The 16,381-nt window shown below is 43.5% G+C and overlaps 1 protein-coding gene across 31 annotated transcripts in view; it reads right to left on the bottom strand.

The window, feature by feature from the left end:
- The window catches only part of ACOXL (acyl-CoA oxidase like), a 359,990-nt gene that overhangs the window by 118,987 nt on the left and 224,622 nt on the right, over positions 1-16,381 (bottom strand). For all 31 annotated transcript variants that reach the window (XR_014839628.1, XR_014839629.1, XR_014839634.1 and 28 more), the window contains one exon: positions 7,749-7,838. Coding sequence is in view for 14 of the 31 variants with exons in the window: in XM_085016057.1 (XP_084872183.1) it covers positions 7,749-7,838 (90 nt within the window). In the remaining 17 variants the exon portion in view is untranslated. The remainder of the gene's footprint in view (positions 1-7,748; positions 7,839-16,381) is intronic.

Here is a 16,381-nt window from a genome sequence, read left to right on the forward strand (position 1 = left end):
ATGGAGGTTCCCAGGCTATGCGTCTAATTGGAGCTGGAGCTGCCAGCCTTCACCACAGCTGTCAGCCTACACCACAGCCACAGCAATGCAGGATCCAAGTTGTATCTGTGACCTACACCACAGCTCACAGCAACGGTGGATCCCTAACCCAGCGAGCAAGGCCAGGGATAGAACCCACAGACTCATGATTCCTAGTTGGATTCATTAACCACCGAGCCATAACAGGAACTCCCAATATGGATTGTGCTTTTGATGGAAAGCGAAGCATTTTTCCCAGTCCTAGCTCAAAGATTTTCTCCTAAGTTTTCTCTACTCTGTTCCATCTATGCATGTGCCAATCTCTCCACCAATAGCACACTCTACTGATTCCTTAGCTCTATAATGAGCCTTACTATCAGGCAGAGTAATTATCCACTTTATTCTTTTTCAAAATTGTTTTTTAGCTATTCTAGGTCCAGTGACTTTATTTTTCCCCCAGATTTATGGAGATATAATTGGTATATAACAATGTGACAGTTTAAAGTGTACAATGGGATGATTCGATACATGTATATATTGTGAAACAGTTACCACAATAAAGTGAGTTAACACCTTCATCTTCTCACATAACACCTTTTGCACCCGAATATAGTGAGAACACTTAAGATCTACTCCCTTCGCAACTTTCAAGTGTACGACACAGTACTGTTAACTAGAATCACCATGATGTACATTAGATCCCCAGAATTTATTCATCTTATACCTGAAAGTCTGTACCTTGTGACCAAAACTCCCCATTTTCCCCCACTCTCAGCCCCTACCAACCACTATCCTACTACTTATATCCATGAGCTCTGCTTTTTTAGATTACACATATACGTGACATCATAAGGTATTTGTCTTTCTCTGTCTGACATATTTTACTTAGCATAATGCCCTCAAGGTCCATCCATGTTGTAAATGGCAGGATATCCTTCATTTTTATTACTGAGTTATAGATAAGTTAGATTAGATAGATAGATAGATAGATAGATAGATAGATAGATAGATAGATATAGATACACCTCATAGTTCTCACATATAGTAAGATATATCCCATCTATCTATATAAATATATAAATATTATATACATATACATATATCACATCTTCTTTATCCATTTACGCATCTATGGACCCTTAGATTGTTTCAATGTCATGGCTATTGTGCATAATGCTATGCTGAACCCTGCGGGGTATAGATAACTTTTCCAGATCCTGATAATATTTCCTTATGATATATATCCAGAAGTAGGATTGCTGTAAAATATGTTATATTTTTAAAATTTTTGGAGGGGCCTCCAAACTGTTTTCTATAAGTGGAGGTACCAATTTACTTTGACATCAGCAATGCACAAGAGTTCCCCTTTCTCCACATTCTTGCCAATGCTTGTTATCTCTTGGCTTCTGGATCATGGCCATTCCAACAAGTGTGAAGTGATATCTCATTGTGGTTTCGATTTGCATTTCCCTGATGATTCATGATGTTGAGCACCTTTTCATGTACCTGTCAGCCACATGGATGTCTTCTTTGGAAAAATGCCTATTCAGATCATCTGTCCATTTTTAATTTTTAATTTATTTATTTTACACTATTTTATATTTTTGCTCTTTAGGGCGACACCTGGGGCATATGGAAGTTTCCAGGCGAGGGATCAAATTAGAGATACAACTGCTGGCTTACACCTCAGCACAGCAACATGGGATCTGAGCCACACCTGCAACCCACACTAAAGCCCACGGGAACACAGATAGTTGAAAATATTTCATCCCATTACATAGGTTGCCTTTCATTTTGTTGACTGCATTTTTTGCTGTGCAGAAGCTTTTCAGTTTGTTTTATTTTTGCTTTTGTTGTCTGTGCTTTATATCATTGCCAAGACCGGTGACCCTGGAGTTTTTCCTTTGTTTTCTTCTAGGAGGTTTATGGTTTCAGGTCTTATGTTTAAGTCTCTAATCCATTTTGAGTTCATTTTTATGAGGGGTGTAAGATAGAGGTCCAATTTCATTCCTCCACATATGATTATCTAGTTTTCCCAACACCATTTCATGAAGAGACGGTCCTTTCCTCCTTGTATAATCTCGGCTCCCTTGTCAAATATCAGTTGACTATATAGACATGGCTTTATTACTGGGCTCTTAATTCTGTTCCATTGGTCTAGGTATTCTTTCTTATTCCAGAACTGTACTGTTTTGATTTCTACAGCAAAGTCCTGCACAGCTGAGGAAGCCAGGTGCTCATTCACATCTTCTCGTTTTCCCCATGGGAGAAACCACTGGCCAAGGTCATCTGATCATTGAGCTGTGCCCCCTTGGGGGAGGGGTAATGCAGATAAAGTGAAACTTCCTCTTACCTTCTTCAATGTGCTCAACCTTGATTTTTTTTTTTTTTCTCCAACAATGTGCTGGAAATTCTCCACTGGTCTCCTGGACTTCCACAAAGTCTCATCAACGAATGTCAAAACTGGTGTTATTTGGGAGAAGGATGGAAAAAAAAACCCTCCTATTCCACCATTTTGATAATATCTCAGAACAACTCTGTGTGTTTATAAAAAAAGTACTTTGTGATTTTGATAGGAATCTCATTCTATAGATAAATCAATTGGGGCAAATTGACATCCTTCTTATGCAGAGCCATCTAATCCATGAATACAGCATGTCCCTCCATTTACTTAGGACTTCCTTGATTTCATTCAGCAACATTTTATAATTTTTAGTATAAAGATCCTATACATGTCTATTACATTTATACCTATGCATTTTTTTTCAATTTTTTTTTTTTGGATCTTTTTAGGGCCATACCTGCGGCATATGGAGGTTCCCAGGCTAGGGGTCCAGTCAGAGCTGTAGCCACCAGCATACACTAGAGCCACAGCAACTCAGGATCTGAGCCGCATCTGCAAACTACACCACAGCTCACGGCAAGGCTGGATCCTTAACCCACTGAGCAAGGCCAGGGATCTAACACACAACCTCATGGTTCCTAGTTGGATTCGTTTCCACTGCACTACAACAGGAACTCCCTATCTACGTGTTTTATTTTCGTTGGTACAACTGCAAATGGTTCTGTGTGTTTCACTTCAGTTTCCACGCGTTTCTTATTGGTATATAGAAATATGATTGGTTTTTGTATATTGATCTTATATCCTGTGGTCTTGCTAAATTCATTTATTAGTTCTAAGAGTTTTTTGTAGATTCCTTGGATCCTCTATGTAGACAATGATGTAATCTGCAAATAGGAAGAGTTTTTATTTCTTCCCTTCTAATCTCTATATATTTCATTTACTTTTTCTTATTTGATTGCACTGCCTAGAACTTCTAATTCTATGTTGAATAATAGTGGTGCCAGTGGTCATCTTTGACTTACTGCTGATCCTAGGGCTGGAAGCATTCAGTGTTTCCCCATTAAACATGATGTTAGCTATAGTCTTTTGGGGATACTTTTTTATCCACAAGTTGAAGAAATTCCCCACTATTCCTAGTTTGCTGAGTTTTACCATGAATCACTGTTGGATATTGTCAAATGCCTTTTTTGTGTAAGCAGATATGACTGTATATTTTTTAGTCTGTTGATATGATGTAATAACATTGATTGACTTTCGAATGTTGAAGTGGCCTTGTTTACCAGGAATGAATTCCAGTTAGTCATAGTGTATAACTCATTTTATACTCTGCCAGCTTTAATTTGTTAATATTTTGTCGAGGATTTTTTGTATCTAAAAGTTATTGATATGTTTCCCCTTTTTTTGTCTGTCTACTTTTGGTATCAGAGTAATACTAGCTGTATAAAACCTAGTTGGGAAGTGTTCCCTTCTCATCTATTTTCTGCAAAAGATTGTGTAAAATTCCTCTTTAAACATTTGATATAATTCTTCAATGAAACTTAGGCTTGAAGATTTCTTTGGGGGGAGATTTTTATTTTTTTAATTATTATGAAAAATTAAGTTTCTTTTCTATTATAGGATTATGCAGGTTTTCTCTTTCAAGTGTCTGCATTTGGGGTTTTGGGGTTTTAGAAGAACTGGTCAGTTTCTTCTAAGTCATCAAATTTATTAATGCAAAGTTATTTTCCAGTACTCCCTCATTAATAATTTGATAGGTGAAGGATAGCTTGTGATATACCTTTCTCATTCCTAATATTGGTTATGAGTCATCTTACTTTCTATCTTTGTAATTCTTGATAAGGAGTTAACTTGATTGATGCTTTTCAAAGAATTTGCTTTTTTGTTTCATGGACTTTCACCTTTTTCAATTTCTTCAATTTGTGCTCTTTTCTTTGTTCTCATTTTTATGCTTAGTTTATGCTTATTTTGCTCCACTTTTAATTTTTTTTAAGGTAGGAATATAATTATTGATTTGAGACCTCTTCTCTTTTCTAAAATAAGCATAGTTAATGCTATAAATTTTCCTTTCAGCATTGCTTTATCTGCATCCAACATATTTTTATGCTGTGTTTTCATTTTCATTCGTTATATTTTTAAAATTTCTTTTTGAGTCTTCTTTCCTTTCTGAAGTTCCAAGCCATTCTTTGATATCATTTTCTCTTATGTTAGAGAACTAACATTAGCAATTTTTTAAGAGCAGGTTTGCTAGCAAAAAGGTTCTCTTAGTTTTCTTTAATCCTTATTTCCCTTTCATTGTGGAAATATATTTTTCTTGGATATAGAATGTACAGTTGACTGTTCTTTTCTTGTACCATCTGAAATATGCTGATTCTTTTTAACCTCCATGGTTCCAGATGAGAAATCTGCTCTCATATGAGCTGGTGTTCCCCTAAAAGTAAGCATCATTTCTCTCTGTCTGTTTTCAAGATTTTTTTCCTTGCCATTTAGTTTTCAAAAGTTTAATGTGTCTTGCAGTGAATTTCTTTGGGTCTTCCCTATTGCAATTTGGTCAGATCTTGAATTTTCAGTTTTATCTCTTTTAACAAATTTTGGATGCTTTCAGGCATTGTCTCCTTAAACACTTGTTTGTCATCCTCTTCCCCTGCCTTCTAAGACTCTAATGATACAAATGCTAGCTCTTTTGTTATTGTCCTCATATCTCTCAGACTTTTCATTTTCTTCCACTCTGTTCATATTGGGTACATTCTATTGATCCAGTCACAGTTTTACAGATTCTCTTCTTCACCATCTCTACCCAACTATTGTCATTTTGCAAATCTGTTATTCCTGTTGTTGTCTTTTTCAAGTCTATAATTTCCCTTTTGTCCCTTTTTACTTCTCCTAGCTTTGCTGAAAAGATATATTATTTTTATTTGTTTCAAGAATATTTGCAATTACCTTTAAACTGTTTTTATGGTGGGTACTTTAAAATCTTTGTCAGATAATTCCAATATTTGATTCTTTTTAGTATTGTCATCTGTTGATTTTCCCTTTCAAGTTGTGATTTTCCTGGTTCTTTGTGTAACAAGTACCTTTTCTACTGTGTCCAGGGGGCTTGGATATTATACTGAGATTGTATTTAATTCTGAAGTGCAGCACAATGTCTGTTCCACTTCCTGGTGGGTGCTGCCAACATCACTCTGGCAGAAGTAGTGCACTTCACTCATGTTGGCTTGTTACAGACAAGTAGTGTGAGACTGCGGCTCGACCTTGGTTGTGCTGATACCAGGGGCAGGGGGTGGGGAAACAGAATGCCAACTAGCCCCATTTCTTGCCACCTCTTTCCACTTATTGATGCTGCACAAGGGTAGACACTGAGCTCCCCACTGGCTCCTACACAAACTTAGGAGAGCAGGAAGTAGCGTATTTGCTAACCCAGCTCATGCCATTTCATCTGCCACTGATGCCAGGTGAGGCTGGAGACACAGCTTCCACTGAGCCCCTTTGGTATGGGGTGAGAGGGCAGGGAGAGGAGGGATCAAAAGGCCCACTAGTCCTGCTTTACACTGTCTAATTCAGTTTCTTGTTGTTGTGTGGGTATGGGGCTTCAGCCCCTTACTGGGCCACTGGCACCAGGGAGGTGGGCAGAGGCGAATTTGAGTGGTAACCAGCCCTGACTCATGCCTCCTGGTTTGGTCTAGTTGATGTCAGGTAGGGGTAAGTACTCAACCCTTCACTGGACCCTGCTGACACTGAGGTTTTGGGTTGAAGCACAGTGGTAATTAGCTCCACCTTACATCACTTCACTGGGTCTTATTGCTGCTGGGGGGAGGTGAAGGCTTATCTCCAGGAGTCCTGCTGACATTACCCCAATGAGAGAATCAGCTTTTCTTGCTTCTACCAGGCAAGGGAGGGAAGATTGGTATGCTGTTCAGCCCCACCAGCATCACCAGGTGGAGGAATGGCCTTGACACCACCTGCTACCTGCTTCTTCCCACTTCCTCAGACTGGAGATTAGGTAGAAGATCAGCTTTTGCCAGGACCTGTTGAAATTAGTGTGTGTGTGTGTGTGTGTGTGTGTGTGTGTGTGTGTGTGTGTGTGTGTGTTTGGTTTTTCTATTGTGTGTGACTGGTAAAGAGTGAGTATTGTCCCAAAGGTTTGGGGCCATCATCTTCTATTGTGAGACCATTATCTTCTCTGTCCTTTGGCTGGGGGAACAGGCTTTCCTTGGATCATGTTTTGTTTGTGCCTGTTAGAAATTCAGGACTCATGTACCCTGTCCAGGATTTCTGGGAGGCAATAAGGAGGCGCAGAGAACTTACTGCCTTTTTCTTCCTCCAGTCACAAGGTCCCTAGGCCATATGCCTCCTTCTTTCCCCTGTGTTACAACCAGGGTGTTTAGTTCTTAAGAGGAAGGCCCTGGGAAGAATAGGGCCATTCCATCTTAGCAAAGCCAAAAGTTCCCATTCTTCTCCTTTAAAAACACCTAATTGTGATCCATTCTATTTACAATTTAATATTATTTTCACTAACCATATCATACATTTTAATTTCTGCAATAAACTCTGTAAGTACAATTTTAAAGGCTATATAATTCCCTACAGAGCATCCAGAACATTATTTACATAATTACTTTGCCATGGTTGAAAATTTAGATTCCAACATTATTGCTATAATAAATAATGCACTAATGAGAATGTTGGTGTCCAGAATTTTTCTGTATTTTGGACTAAAACTTAGAGTCCGAGAAGGTGAATCACACATGGCCCAGCAGCAAAATGGAAGAAGCCCCTTTTGTTTTGATCAACAGTGGGACTTGATATACACTTTTTTTTTGGTTGTACCCACATCATGAGGAAGTCCCTGGGCCAGGGATCAAAACTGTGTCACAGCAGCAACCAGGGCCGTAGCAGTGACAATGCAGGATCCTTAACCCGCTGAGCCATGAGGGAACCCTGACTTCATATACTCTTAGATATGAGCCAACTTGAGAGAGGAAAAAAAATTAATACTACAGATGCCCCAACGTGCATTTCTTTGATCACTAGTGTGGTTGCCCCTTTTGAAAACTGGCTCTTCGTGTCTTTTGCCTGTTTGTCTTCTGGGACCTTACATGCTCTTTGGGACCCACCTACCCAGTAGAAGATGTATGACTCAGTATGTACAAGAAGTAGTTTGCTTAAGCCAAAAAGATATAATTCAACATCAAAGATCAGCTAGGAAGGAAATCAATTAATCTCCCTGTTCAACTACTGCAAAAATCAAGTGCCTAGCAGAAAAACACCTGCCAATTAAATGAACACATCAGATGAAGATAAAACATATGAAGCATTTCAGATTTCTGGATAACTCTCGATCTCGAAAATTATGCTGTTTTAAAAAAAGCCAACATTTCCTGAATCTTACCTGCAGCATTACCACATTGTCACCTTCAAATGTTACAAACACATCTGTGTCACATTTTAAGCCTGAGATTCGGTTTTCCATCATATAACCCTATTGCAAAAAAAAAAAAAAAAAAAAAAGAAAGAAAAGAAAAGAAACAGTCTCAGTTTGCAGTTTCATCATTGTAAAGGACTAACATTCTCTTCAATATTAAAAAAAAATACTGACAATTGAAAAAAAAAGGGAAAAAAACTATATTTCTCTTACCCAGAGTAGCCATTCCAAGAACTTTGACCCATCCCAACATTAGTTTTTGGTCCACAAATATTATTTGAGGTATGGCCTTCATTCATAGCAAAAGCATGTGAAAACAGTCATGTCACATTTCCCCAAAATATTTCAACAAATTTTGCTAATTCTTCCTCTCTCTCTTCCAAATCTCATGAATTCAAATAAATCTCAAGGTCTTAGGGATTATACCCCACAATAGGCAGGAGAAGGATGTCTTTCCACCCCAACTCTTTTTAAATTAGCAAATACACCTAGGATTCTTGGGAGACACAAAAATCCTAAATTGCCACTCTGCCTCTTAATGTCATTACATACTCTGCCTTGGAAATATACACTCCAGCTTCCAGCTAGCTTTTGACTTCTGCTCTTTGCTCACTTCCTGGGATCCTTATTTAAATGGAGGTAGCCCACTACTCCTGTCCCAAGTGCGGAAGTGTCTCTGCAGGTGTGCATGTGTGCACGTGCACACGCGCACACACACCCACCCACACACACACTGGGAGAATCACTGAGAAGGTGGATCAGCCCCAGGCCCAACAAGGAGGAGGGAGCAGAGTCCAGGTTTGGCCACAGGTCCTTCCCTTTCTCCAGCCCTCTGCACCCTTCTTAAAGCTCACCGTCCTCCCCCTTAAATCTCCGAGGTCCTCCCACTCTCAAAACCTGCTTCCAAATCAGTCCTGCCCATGGAAGGTACATGAGAGGCTGCTGTCGCCTTGCCTCTCCCAGGAGTATTTGCACTTAGTGCTTGGGCTCTGATTAGGGAATGACAAGATTTAGCCCTGGGGGGAATTTTCAAGCCACCTAGGCCAAAGAGGGGGCCCCGGTGAGCAGCCTTGTACTCCAGCCTCATGGTTCCTGTTATCCTTGAGGGATCTGTTTGATTCCTGAAAATGGCCGCTCGAGTCACTGAAGCAGGACTCTGGGCTCCTGCTGCCAGCAGAGCCTCCGGTCCTGTGAGCATCCCTGTTCCCTGCCCTGAGCATCATCCTCTTGCCTCCCGGCCTTCCCTAAGTGCCCCTTCAGCATCAGGGCAGGTTGGGCAGGCCCTAAGCAATGTCACTTTACAGATGCAAAGGCATCTTCACAAACCTGCAGGTCCTTCATTACATTTTTTAAATTGGTGTCTGGTTGATTTACAGTGCTCTGTTAGTTTCTTCTGTACAGCAAAGTGATTCAATGATACATACATACATACTTTTTTGGTATTCTTTTCCATTATGGTTCATCATAAGACACTGAATATAGTTCTCTGAGCTATACAGTGGGACCTTGTTGTTTATCTCCTTCATATATAATAGCTCACATCTGCTAACCCCAACCTCCCACTCCATTGATCCCCCAACCCCCTCCCCCTTGGCAACCACAAGTCTCTTCTCCTTGTACATGAGTCTCTTTCTGTTTCATAGATGGGTACACTTGTGTCCTATGTTAGATGCCACATAGACGTGATATTCTATAGTATTTGTCTTTCCCTTTCTGACTTACTTCACTTAGCATGAGAATTTCTAGCTGCATCTTCATTACTTTGATACAGGGAAACTGGTTGCATTTATGGATAAATAAATCAGGAGCATTTCCCGCCTAGAGAAGTTCAGCCTCCCCTCCCCCATCATAACCACAGGGTAAAACCCACCCCCCAGGCAAACCACAGGAGATTAGGTTCTGACTGTGATCAGGCCCCAGCGTGTTTCTCCGCAAAGGGGGTAGCTGACTCACTTTCACCACCATCATCCTACCATTTAGCGAGTACCCGCCACAAGGCAGAAGCTGTGCTGAGAGCTTTACCCAACAAAGAAACTTCATTTACTATTTCATCTAATCCTTTTCCTCCTCTCAACAGCCTTAGGAGGTAAGCATTACCCCATTTTACAGATGAAGGGAGTAAGGCTTGAGGACTCTGTTGGAATGTTCTTGAATAATCTCTCAAACTCTGGTGCGGAAATGATGAGCATGACATATACCACCTTGGACTTGGGTAGAAGCCGTTACACTTTGAGCTAAAGGCTCAAAATAATGATTTAAAAGAAATGAAATACTTTTTCCTTGAGCATTTTGCTCTGGTCCCTCCAGGCAGGAGAGAAAGGAACAGGTTCTTTGCTCTTCTCTGACACTTTTGAACTGTTCACGCTGCTCTGGAAACTGGGGCTTTAAAATGACTAGACAGACGGTCCACTCGAAAGGCAGTAGAATCAGGGCTCGAATCCCACCCACCGTCTCTCAGAGAACAGGCACCAGAGCCCCACGAACATAAAGATGCTTAATGTTCTGATGTTAGTTCTTCACATGCCATATAATTTCTTTCTCTTCCAGATGATTAAACTCATCTTTGAGCTCCATTCCTCGTTTGAAAATTGAGTAAAACCTCATGACTATTAGCCTGATGATTCCAGACTCTCCAGGGCCCCTGACCGAGCTGAGGTAGCAAGACCCACGGCCCTCACAGAGCTTGCAGGCAACTGAAATGGAGCAGCAGAGAGACAACCTAAAAGGTAACCACATGTGAGGCAGCAGCCATGGCCGGCACATCGCCTCCAATCTCCTGAAACTACCAGGGGCATACTTATGATCTAATTTCCCCAGAAGAGGCCGGAGAGGCCCATCCTCATAAAAGTCTAAATCCTTAGGATATCCGAGGTGACCCCTTTAGAAACAAACTAGGATTCAGAAAGTGATAAGTGTCCATGCTCTGCGTGAATATGTGTAACAGTTTAGGGAAAGACGTGCCACATCAAGAAGTTGCTGACTGTGAGCCTGCTTCCATCTTACTGAGGAAGTTAGATTCTCAATGTGGGAGCCCTCACTCTTTGGGACAAACAATTATAAGCAGTTTGTGTGCGTGTCATTTTCTAATTAAAAATGAACTTTGAAATGAATTTCTAATAGCAATATATAAGTATTGTTAAAAACAACAACAATGACAACAAGCAAACCAGAAAGAAAGAAAAAAGGAAAAGAGATAAATAGTTATCCATAATCTTAAGATGCAGGAAAAAAAAAGATGCCTAAGAAAGACCCCAGGAGAAAGGTTTGATAGGAACTGGGGATTGAAAGGATGGAGTTAGATGTTACAGGGATGCAGGTGGAGAAAGACCCAGAAACCAACAGAGCAGATCTGGGCAAAGGGAGCCGGGGAGGGAGGATCATGAGGGGAGGCAGGGACAAGGTGGCTGCAGAGGCCCCAGAAACATGCTTCCCAAAGCCACAGGTGATCCCAGCTCAGACCTCTGGGGTTGGGTGAGGCTGGCTGGCTGGGAGGGCTTGAGGCAGGATAGATCGGGTCACATATGGACCAGTCCTCATGTGCTGTGTTCCTGGAAGTCCATGGGACACAGTTAAGGATAACACAGCTGCAGTTTCAAGAAGAAGGACTGCAGAATGTTTAACACAGCTCTCACCTCAGCTCCCTGGCCTGGATGCAGAATGGTGCTGTCTGAACAGGGGGTGTCCCGGCCTCCCTGACTCTCCCTGTGGTGCCAAAAAAGGGGTGACTCAAGCTCCACCAGAGCTTAATAAAGCGAACCTCGAATAGGCCCAGCAGCAGACTACCTGCCCTCGCAAAGCCCAGGCAGGTGCAGGCAGGATAGGAGGCCAGGCTGGGAGGAGGAAAGGAGTCTTCTGGCCCAATGACAGTGACCATCAGCAGTCAGCTTCTCCGGGGCTGGGGGTCAGGGAGGAGATGGGGACAAAGACCAGCACTTAGAGGGATGCCAAGCTGGTGCCCAGACAACAGCCAACAGCAGGGCTGGGCCTCCTGCAGTAGCCACCTGGGCCCAGAAGGAGAGGTGGCCCTTTCTTCCAGGCTAAGACAACCAACAACATCGATGGTGCTCGGAGAAGAACCAAGTTCTGGTGGCAGCAGCCCCTGCATGGGTTCAGGGCACACCTCGGGGCTGTGACCTCAGGTTCGGAGCAGAAATGGCCAGGCTGCAGCTCTATGGTGAGGACCCCGCCATCCTCCCTTCCCCCTCAGTCAGCTCTCTGGAGCCAAAGCTGCACCCTACCCCTGCTCCGCTGAGCCTGCCCTGTCCCCGAGCCTCCTTCCAAGGAGTAACTCTGCTTTCTTCAGAGGCAATGGTCCATACAGAGCTGCCAGAACCTGGGTAGGCCAACCAGGGTAGGGATTTGGACTCAGTCCATTCTCGCCTTAGAAAAGACTTGTCGCCCCCAGGGGCAGGGCAGGGACCCCAGAGGGTCATGATCATATGTATCAGCATCACACTGTCTCCTCCCAAAGCACATCCCTCCCAGAGCCAACACCTGTGAAACCTGCATCTGCCCAGGAGGAGGAGGAGGGCCTCTTCAGTGCCCAGGATGCCCAGGGACCTGCTCCTTTCATGGCATTTTCCAGAAGAGTCTTAAGTACTCTAGGGAAATAGCCAGGGCTGTGCTTCCTGTCCTCTGCTCCTACCCTTGTCTGGGGCATTGTCCCTCCATCCTCTGGCCACAGGGCTCCCTCACTCCCTCTTGGGATTCGGCTTTCTTTTCTAAGCTTCACAATCAGCTCAGCTTTAACTGGGAGCTCAAGAGGACCACTCAGTGGGAGGACCGCTCATACCACACAGTTCTTGGGCAGGGTCCCTGGAGAGTACTCCTGACACATGTGTGGCTGAAGCCTATCAGGGGAATGAACTGGGGTCTCACATCTTGGGGGAGTGGGCTGGAGGCTCACGTCTTGGGGAAGTGGACTGGAGGTTCACATCTTGGGGAAGTAGACTGGGGGGCTAACCTCTCAGGGGAGTGGACTGGGGGTTCACTTGCCTCTCGTGCTGGGAATCTCTACCCCAGGACTGAAACTTTGGCCTTCAGTGGATCTCAAGATAAATTAAAAATTTACTTTGGAACATTACAGGAGAGTGTGTTGAATTTTACCACCGAAAGTCCGGTGTTGACATCCTATCTCTCTGTACCTCAGATGTGACTGTGAAGACAGGGCTAGTGAAAAGGTAGTTAAGGTTCAATGAAGTCACTGGTGTGGGTAGGTCCTAATCCATGATGCCTCAAGCCAGCACCTTGATCTGGACATCTAGCCTCCAGCATTGTGAGAAAACAGAGAAAATAAATGTCTATTGTTTAAGCCAATCAGCCTGAGGGACTTTGTTATGGCAGCCTGAGCAAACTAATCCAGGGTATGTGTGTGTGTGTGTGTGTGTGTGTGTGTGTGATCTCAAATCTTGCCTGTTCTCCACCACTGATAAATCCATGTGAACTGCTTCTCCAACGTAAATAAACCCTTCAGAGTCTTAGGAAATCCTTCTCTAAGCCATCCTCTCAAGGCACTCCCCTAGCACCTTAGGGTTTCATTACAGAATGCAATGGTAGTTTCCATCATGCTTCTTCGTTTCCACCTTGGACTCCTAAGTGGGGGCCTTTGCTTGTACATTTCAGGTTGGGGGCTGGGGAGAAGAGGGAAAAAAGAGGTTGCATCCCCCCCAAAAGTGAATAATATTTTCCATTAGCTTACTTCACTCTTAATAAAAAAAAGAAATGTGAACTAGACAGAGGGAACTCTAAACTCCACGCTCCCCAAGCCAACAGCATCCTTGGGGGACGTGTGGGCCAGGATCTGGGAGGAAAGAGTGCGCTGGGCAGACGCGTTACTCTAGCCTTGCCTTCTGGGTTACATCGGGCCTCTTAGCAAGTAATTGTGAATGTCATTAAGGTTGTGTCCCATTTCAGGGAGGGCCCCACGGAACATATTTTATGATTCAAACTTTGTACACTGAAAGTTTAATATGTTCCTGCTGTTTTTAACATCTCTGATTTTTTTTAAACTGTATGATTATGTTTAATAAATGTATCAGAACAAATTAGAAACAGGCTTTCTCCCCCACCCCCTTTTAAACAAATTGAGGGTACATTTTGTTCTTCTGAAGAAGAAAAAGACAAAATCCATCTTATTGTAGGGTTAAAGGAGGGTCCATGGAAAATAGAGAGACAGACCAGAAGGGACTCACTGGGTCTTAGGGTTGCATTAATTTTTTGTGGGCTTATTCCTGCCACCCCAAATAGGGGGGAACCTGTACATGTGGGCAGCTAGTGTGAGTGAGCTTCACTGTGCCCTTTCCTGTGACAGCCGTGATGGGGTGGGGGGCTTCTGACAGCCCAGCAGATGACGGATGTTCTGATGGAGGTGATGGCAAGTGGTCCTGCCCTGCCATGTGTGCTTTGCGTCGACCCTGCACTCTCCTGCCAGGCCTTTGAACTCGGGGGAGTGGGTGGGAGGGAATTCATTCGTGGGTCCTGTCACCAAATGCATGCTGAGGGTCTCGTGTTGCAAGCATTATGCTACACACTGCAAACTGTAAACACCATCCTGTCCTTAGGAGGCAAACAGGCACTGGTCAGGTGGACAAATAAAAGAGGCCATTAAAAAATCTGCGCTATGTGCCAGAAAGGAAAAGGTCTCCGCTTCCGCAAGGAAAGAATAAACAAGAAAGACCTCTTCTAACCAAGGCACCAGAAAAAGTCTTCAGGCCTTGTTTAACTTTGTAAAGAAGAGAAATCAACCAAGCTAGGAATGGGGACAGTTTACTCCAGGTGAGGGAACAGTGTGTGCAAACACCCTATGGCCACGAAGGAGCAGAATGTTTGGGACTGGAAAGAAGGCTTGGGTTGGAGGTGATGAATGGAGAGGAGAGTGGACCAAAGATAAGATTGGAAATGGGCGTCAGGTGACTCAGGACCTCGGGGCCATCTTGGGGATTCATTTCATGTTAGTTTAGGTGCAATGGAAAGTCATAAAATAATTCTAATCTTTGGAGTAAGATGACTTGTGATTTTAAAATAGGGCTCCAGCTGCTGAGTGATCCCAGCCCACAGGTGAGGGAGAAGGGGATGGACTAGTTGGAGGTAAAGATGAGAGACATGAGTGGCATGGGTGTTGAAGGAAGAAAGGCTGGGAGGACTGGGTGTGTGCATGAGTGAGACGAAGCCTGGGCCACAGGGACCACAGGTGTACGGGGTGGTGTTTACTGAGCTGCAGCATCCCAGGGAAAGATGTTTGCAGGGAAAGATCAAATGGTCACATCTATAGATGTTCGATGTGAGAACTGGTGGGACAGCCAAGTGGACTGGGCAAAATGATGGTGAGATATAAGATTCTGGAGATGCAAAATGATGTCTTAGATGGAGACATTAACTTCGAGTGCTCACTATGTAAGTGCTCAAAACCCATGGAAGGGACAGACTTACCGAGAGGGTAACTACACAGAGAAGAGAGGACCCAGGCTCTTGTGATGGAACATGCCGACATTCAGAGGTCAGGTGGAAGAAAATGGGCCAAAGAGACTAAGAAGACAGAGAAGCGGAAAGAAGGTGGGAGGGTACGGTGTCCTGGAAGCCAGGAGAAGGGTGCTTCCAGGAGCTCAAGCCAGTGAGGGCTCAGGAGCCTCTGGAGGGGGCCTCAGGGAGTCAGTAGTGACTGTCCCAAAACAAGTCAAGTAGCACAGAGAAGGGGAAGCAAGATCCACTTGGGACATCCATCTAGGGCAACATGGCAGACAAGATGGTCTTTCACGAAAACTAAGTCTCCAGGAAAAACCACTGAAAAAAGGCTCAGCAAAATATTTTTTAAAATCATTGTGATGTATATTGAGCTGATAAAGAGAAATACTCAGAGGCCAAACTCAATGAGAGAGCATGACTCCAAAATGAGGAGCAGGGGTTGAGGTCAAGTAAGAGATTACAGAAAGACACCAACATAAATGCAGTCCTCTGGACAACCATGCCTACCACAGGTTAAGTGAGAAAAGATCACCCCTCGGCCCTGAATATAATGAGGAAATTTGCCAGTCTCAGCTCTGGCTGTGGATGGAGGGGGAGAAATACCTCTGCTTGGAAATTTGACCATGGCCTGCATTTATAGGTCTCTGAGGCCAGAATCCATACTCCCCAGGAGGCCCTCAAAGCTTCTAGGAGAGGGGCCGGTTTATGGTGGGTTGTGGGCTCCAGGCACCTGGAAGAGGTAAATGCAGATCTTTTCTGGCCTAAAAGAACTATCCAGACAAAGTTCCAAAATGCATGGGCTCGAGAAAAAAAAACCACTCTTTCTCTCTCACACACACACACCCAAGAGAAAGTAAAGGACCCTCAAAAGAGACAGATAGCATCAACAGAACCAAAAGTGCAGAGGCAGCAGGCATTCATATCAGTCTACTACACCAGAAGGAGATGATATAAGAACATGAAGAGGAGTTCCCATTGTGGCTAAGCAGGTTAAGAACACAGCTAGCATCCATGAGAAGGCAGGTTTGATCCCTGGCCTCTTGCAGTGGGTTAAGGATCTGGCATTGCCATGAACTGTGGTGTAGGTCACAGGTGCAGCTTGGATCCCACATTGCTGTGGCTGTGGCATAAGCCAGCAG

The sequence above is a fragment of the Sus scrofa genome, chromosome 3 (assembly GCF_054392235.1).
Source record: "Sus scrofa isolate SSC_HxYL_T2T_F1_AM1 chromosome 3, Sscrofa_HxYL_maternal_Yorkshire_Landrace_v2.0, whole genome shotgun sequence".
Classification (NCBI taxonomy): Eukaryota; Metazoa; Chordata; class Mammalia; order Artiodactyla; family Suidae; genus Sus; species Sus scrofa.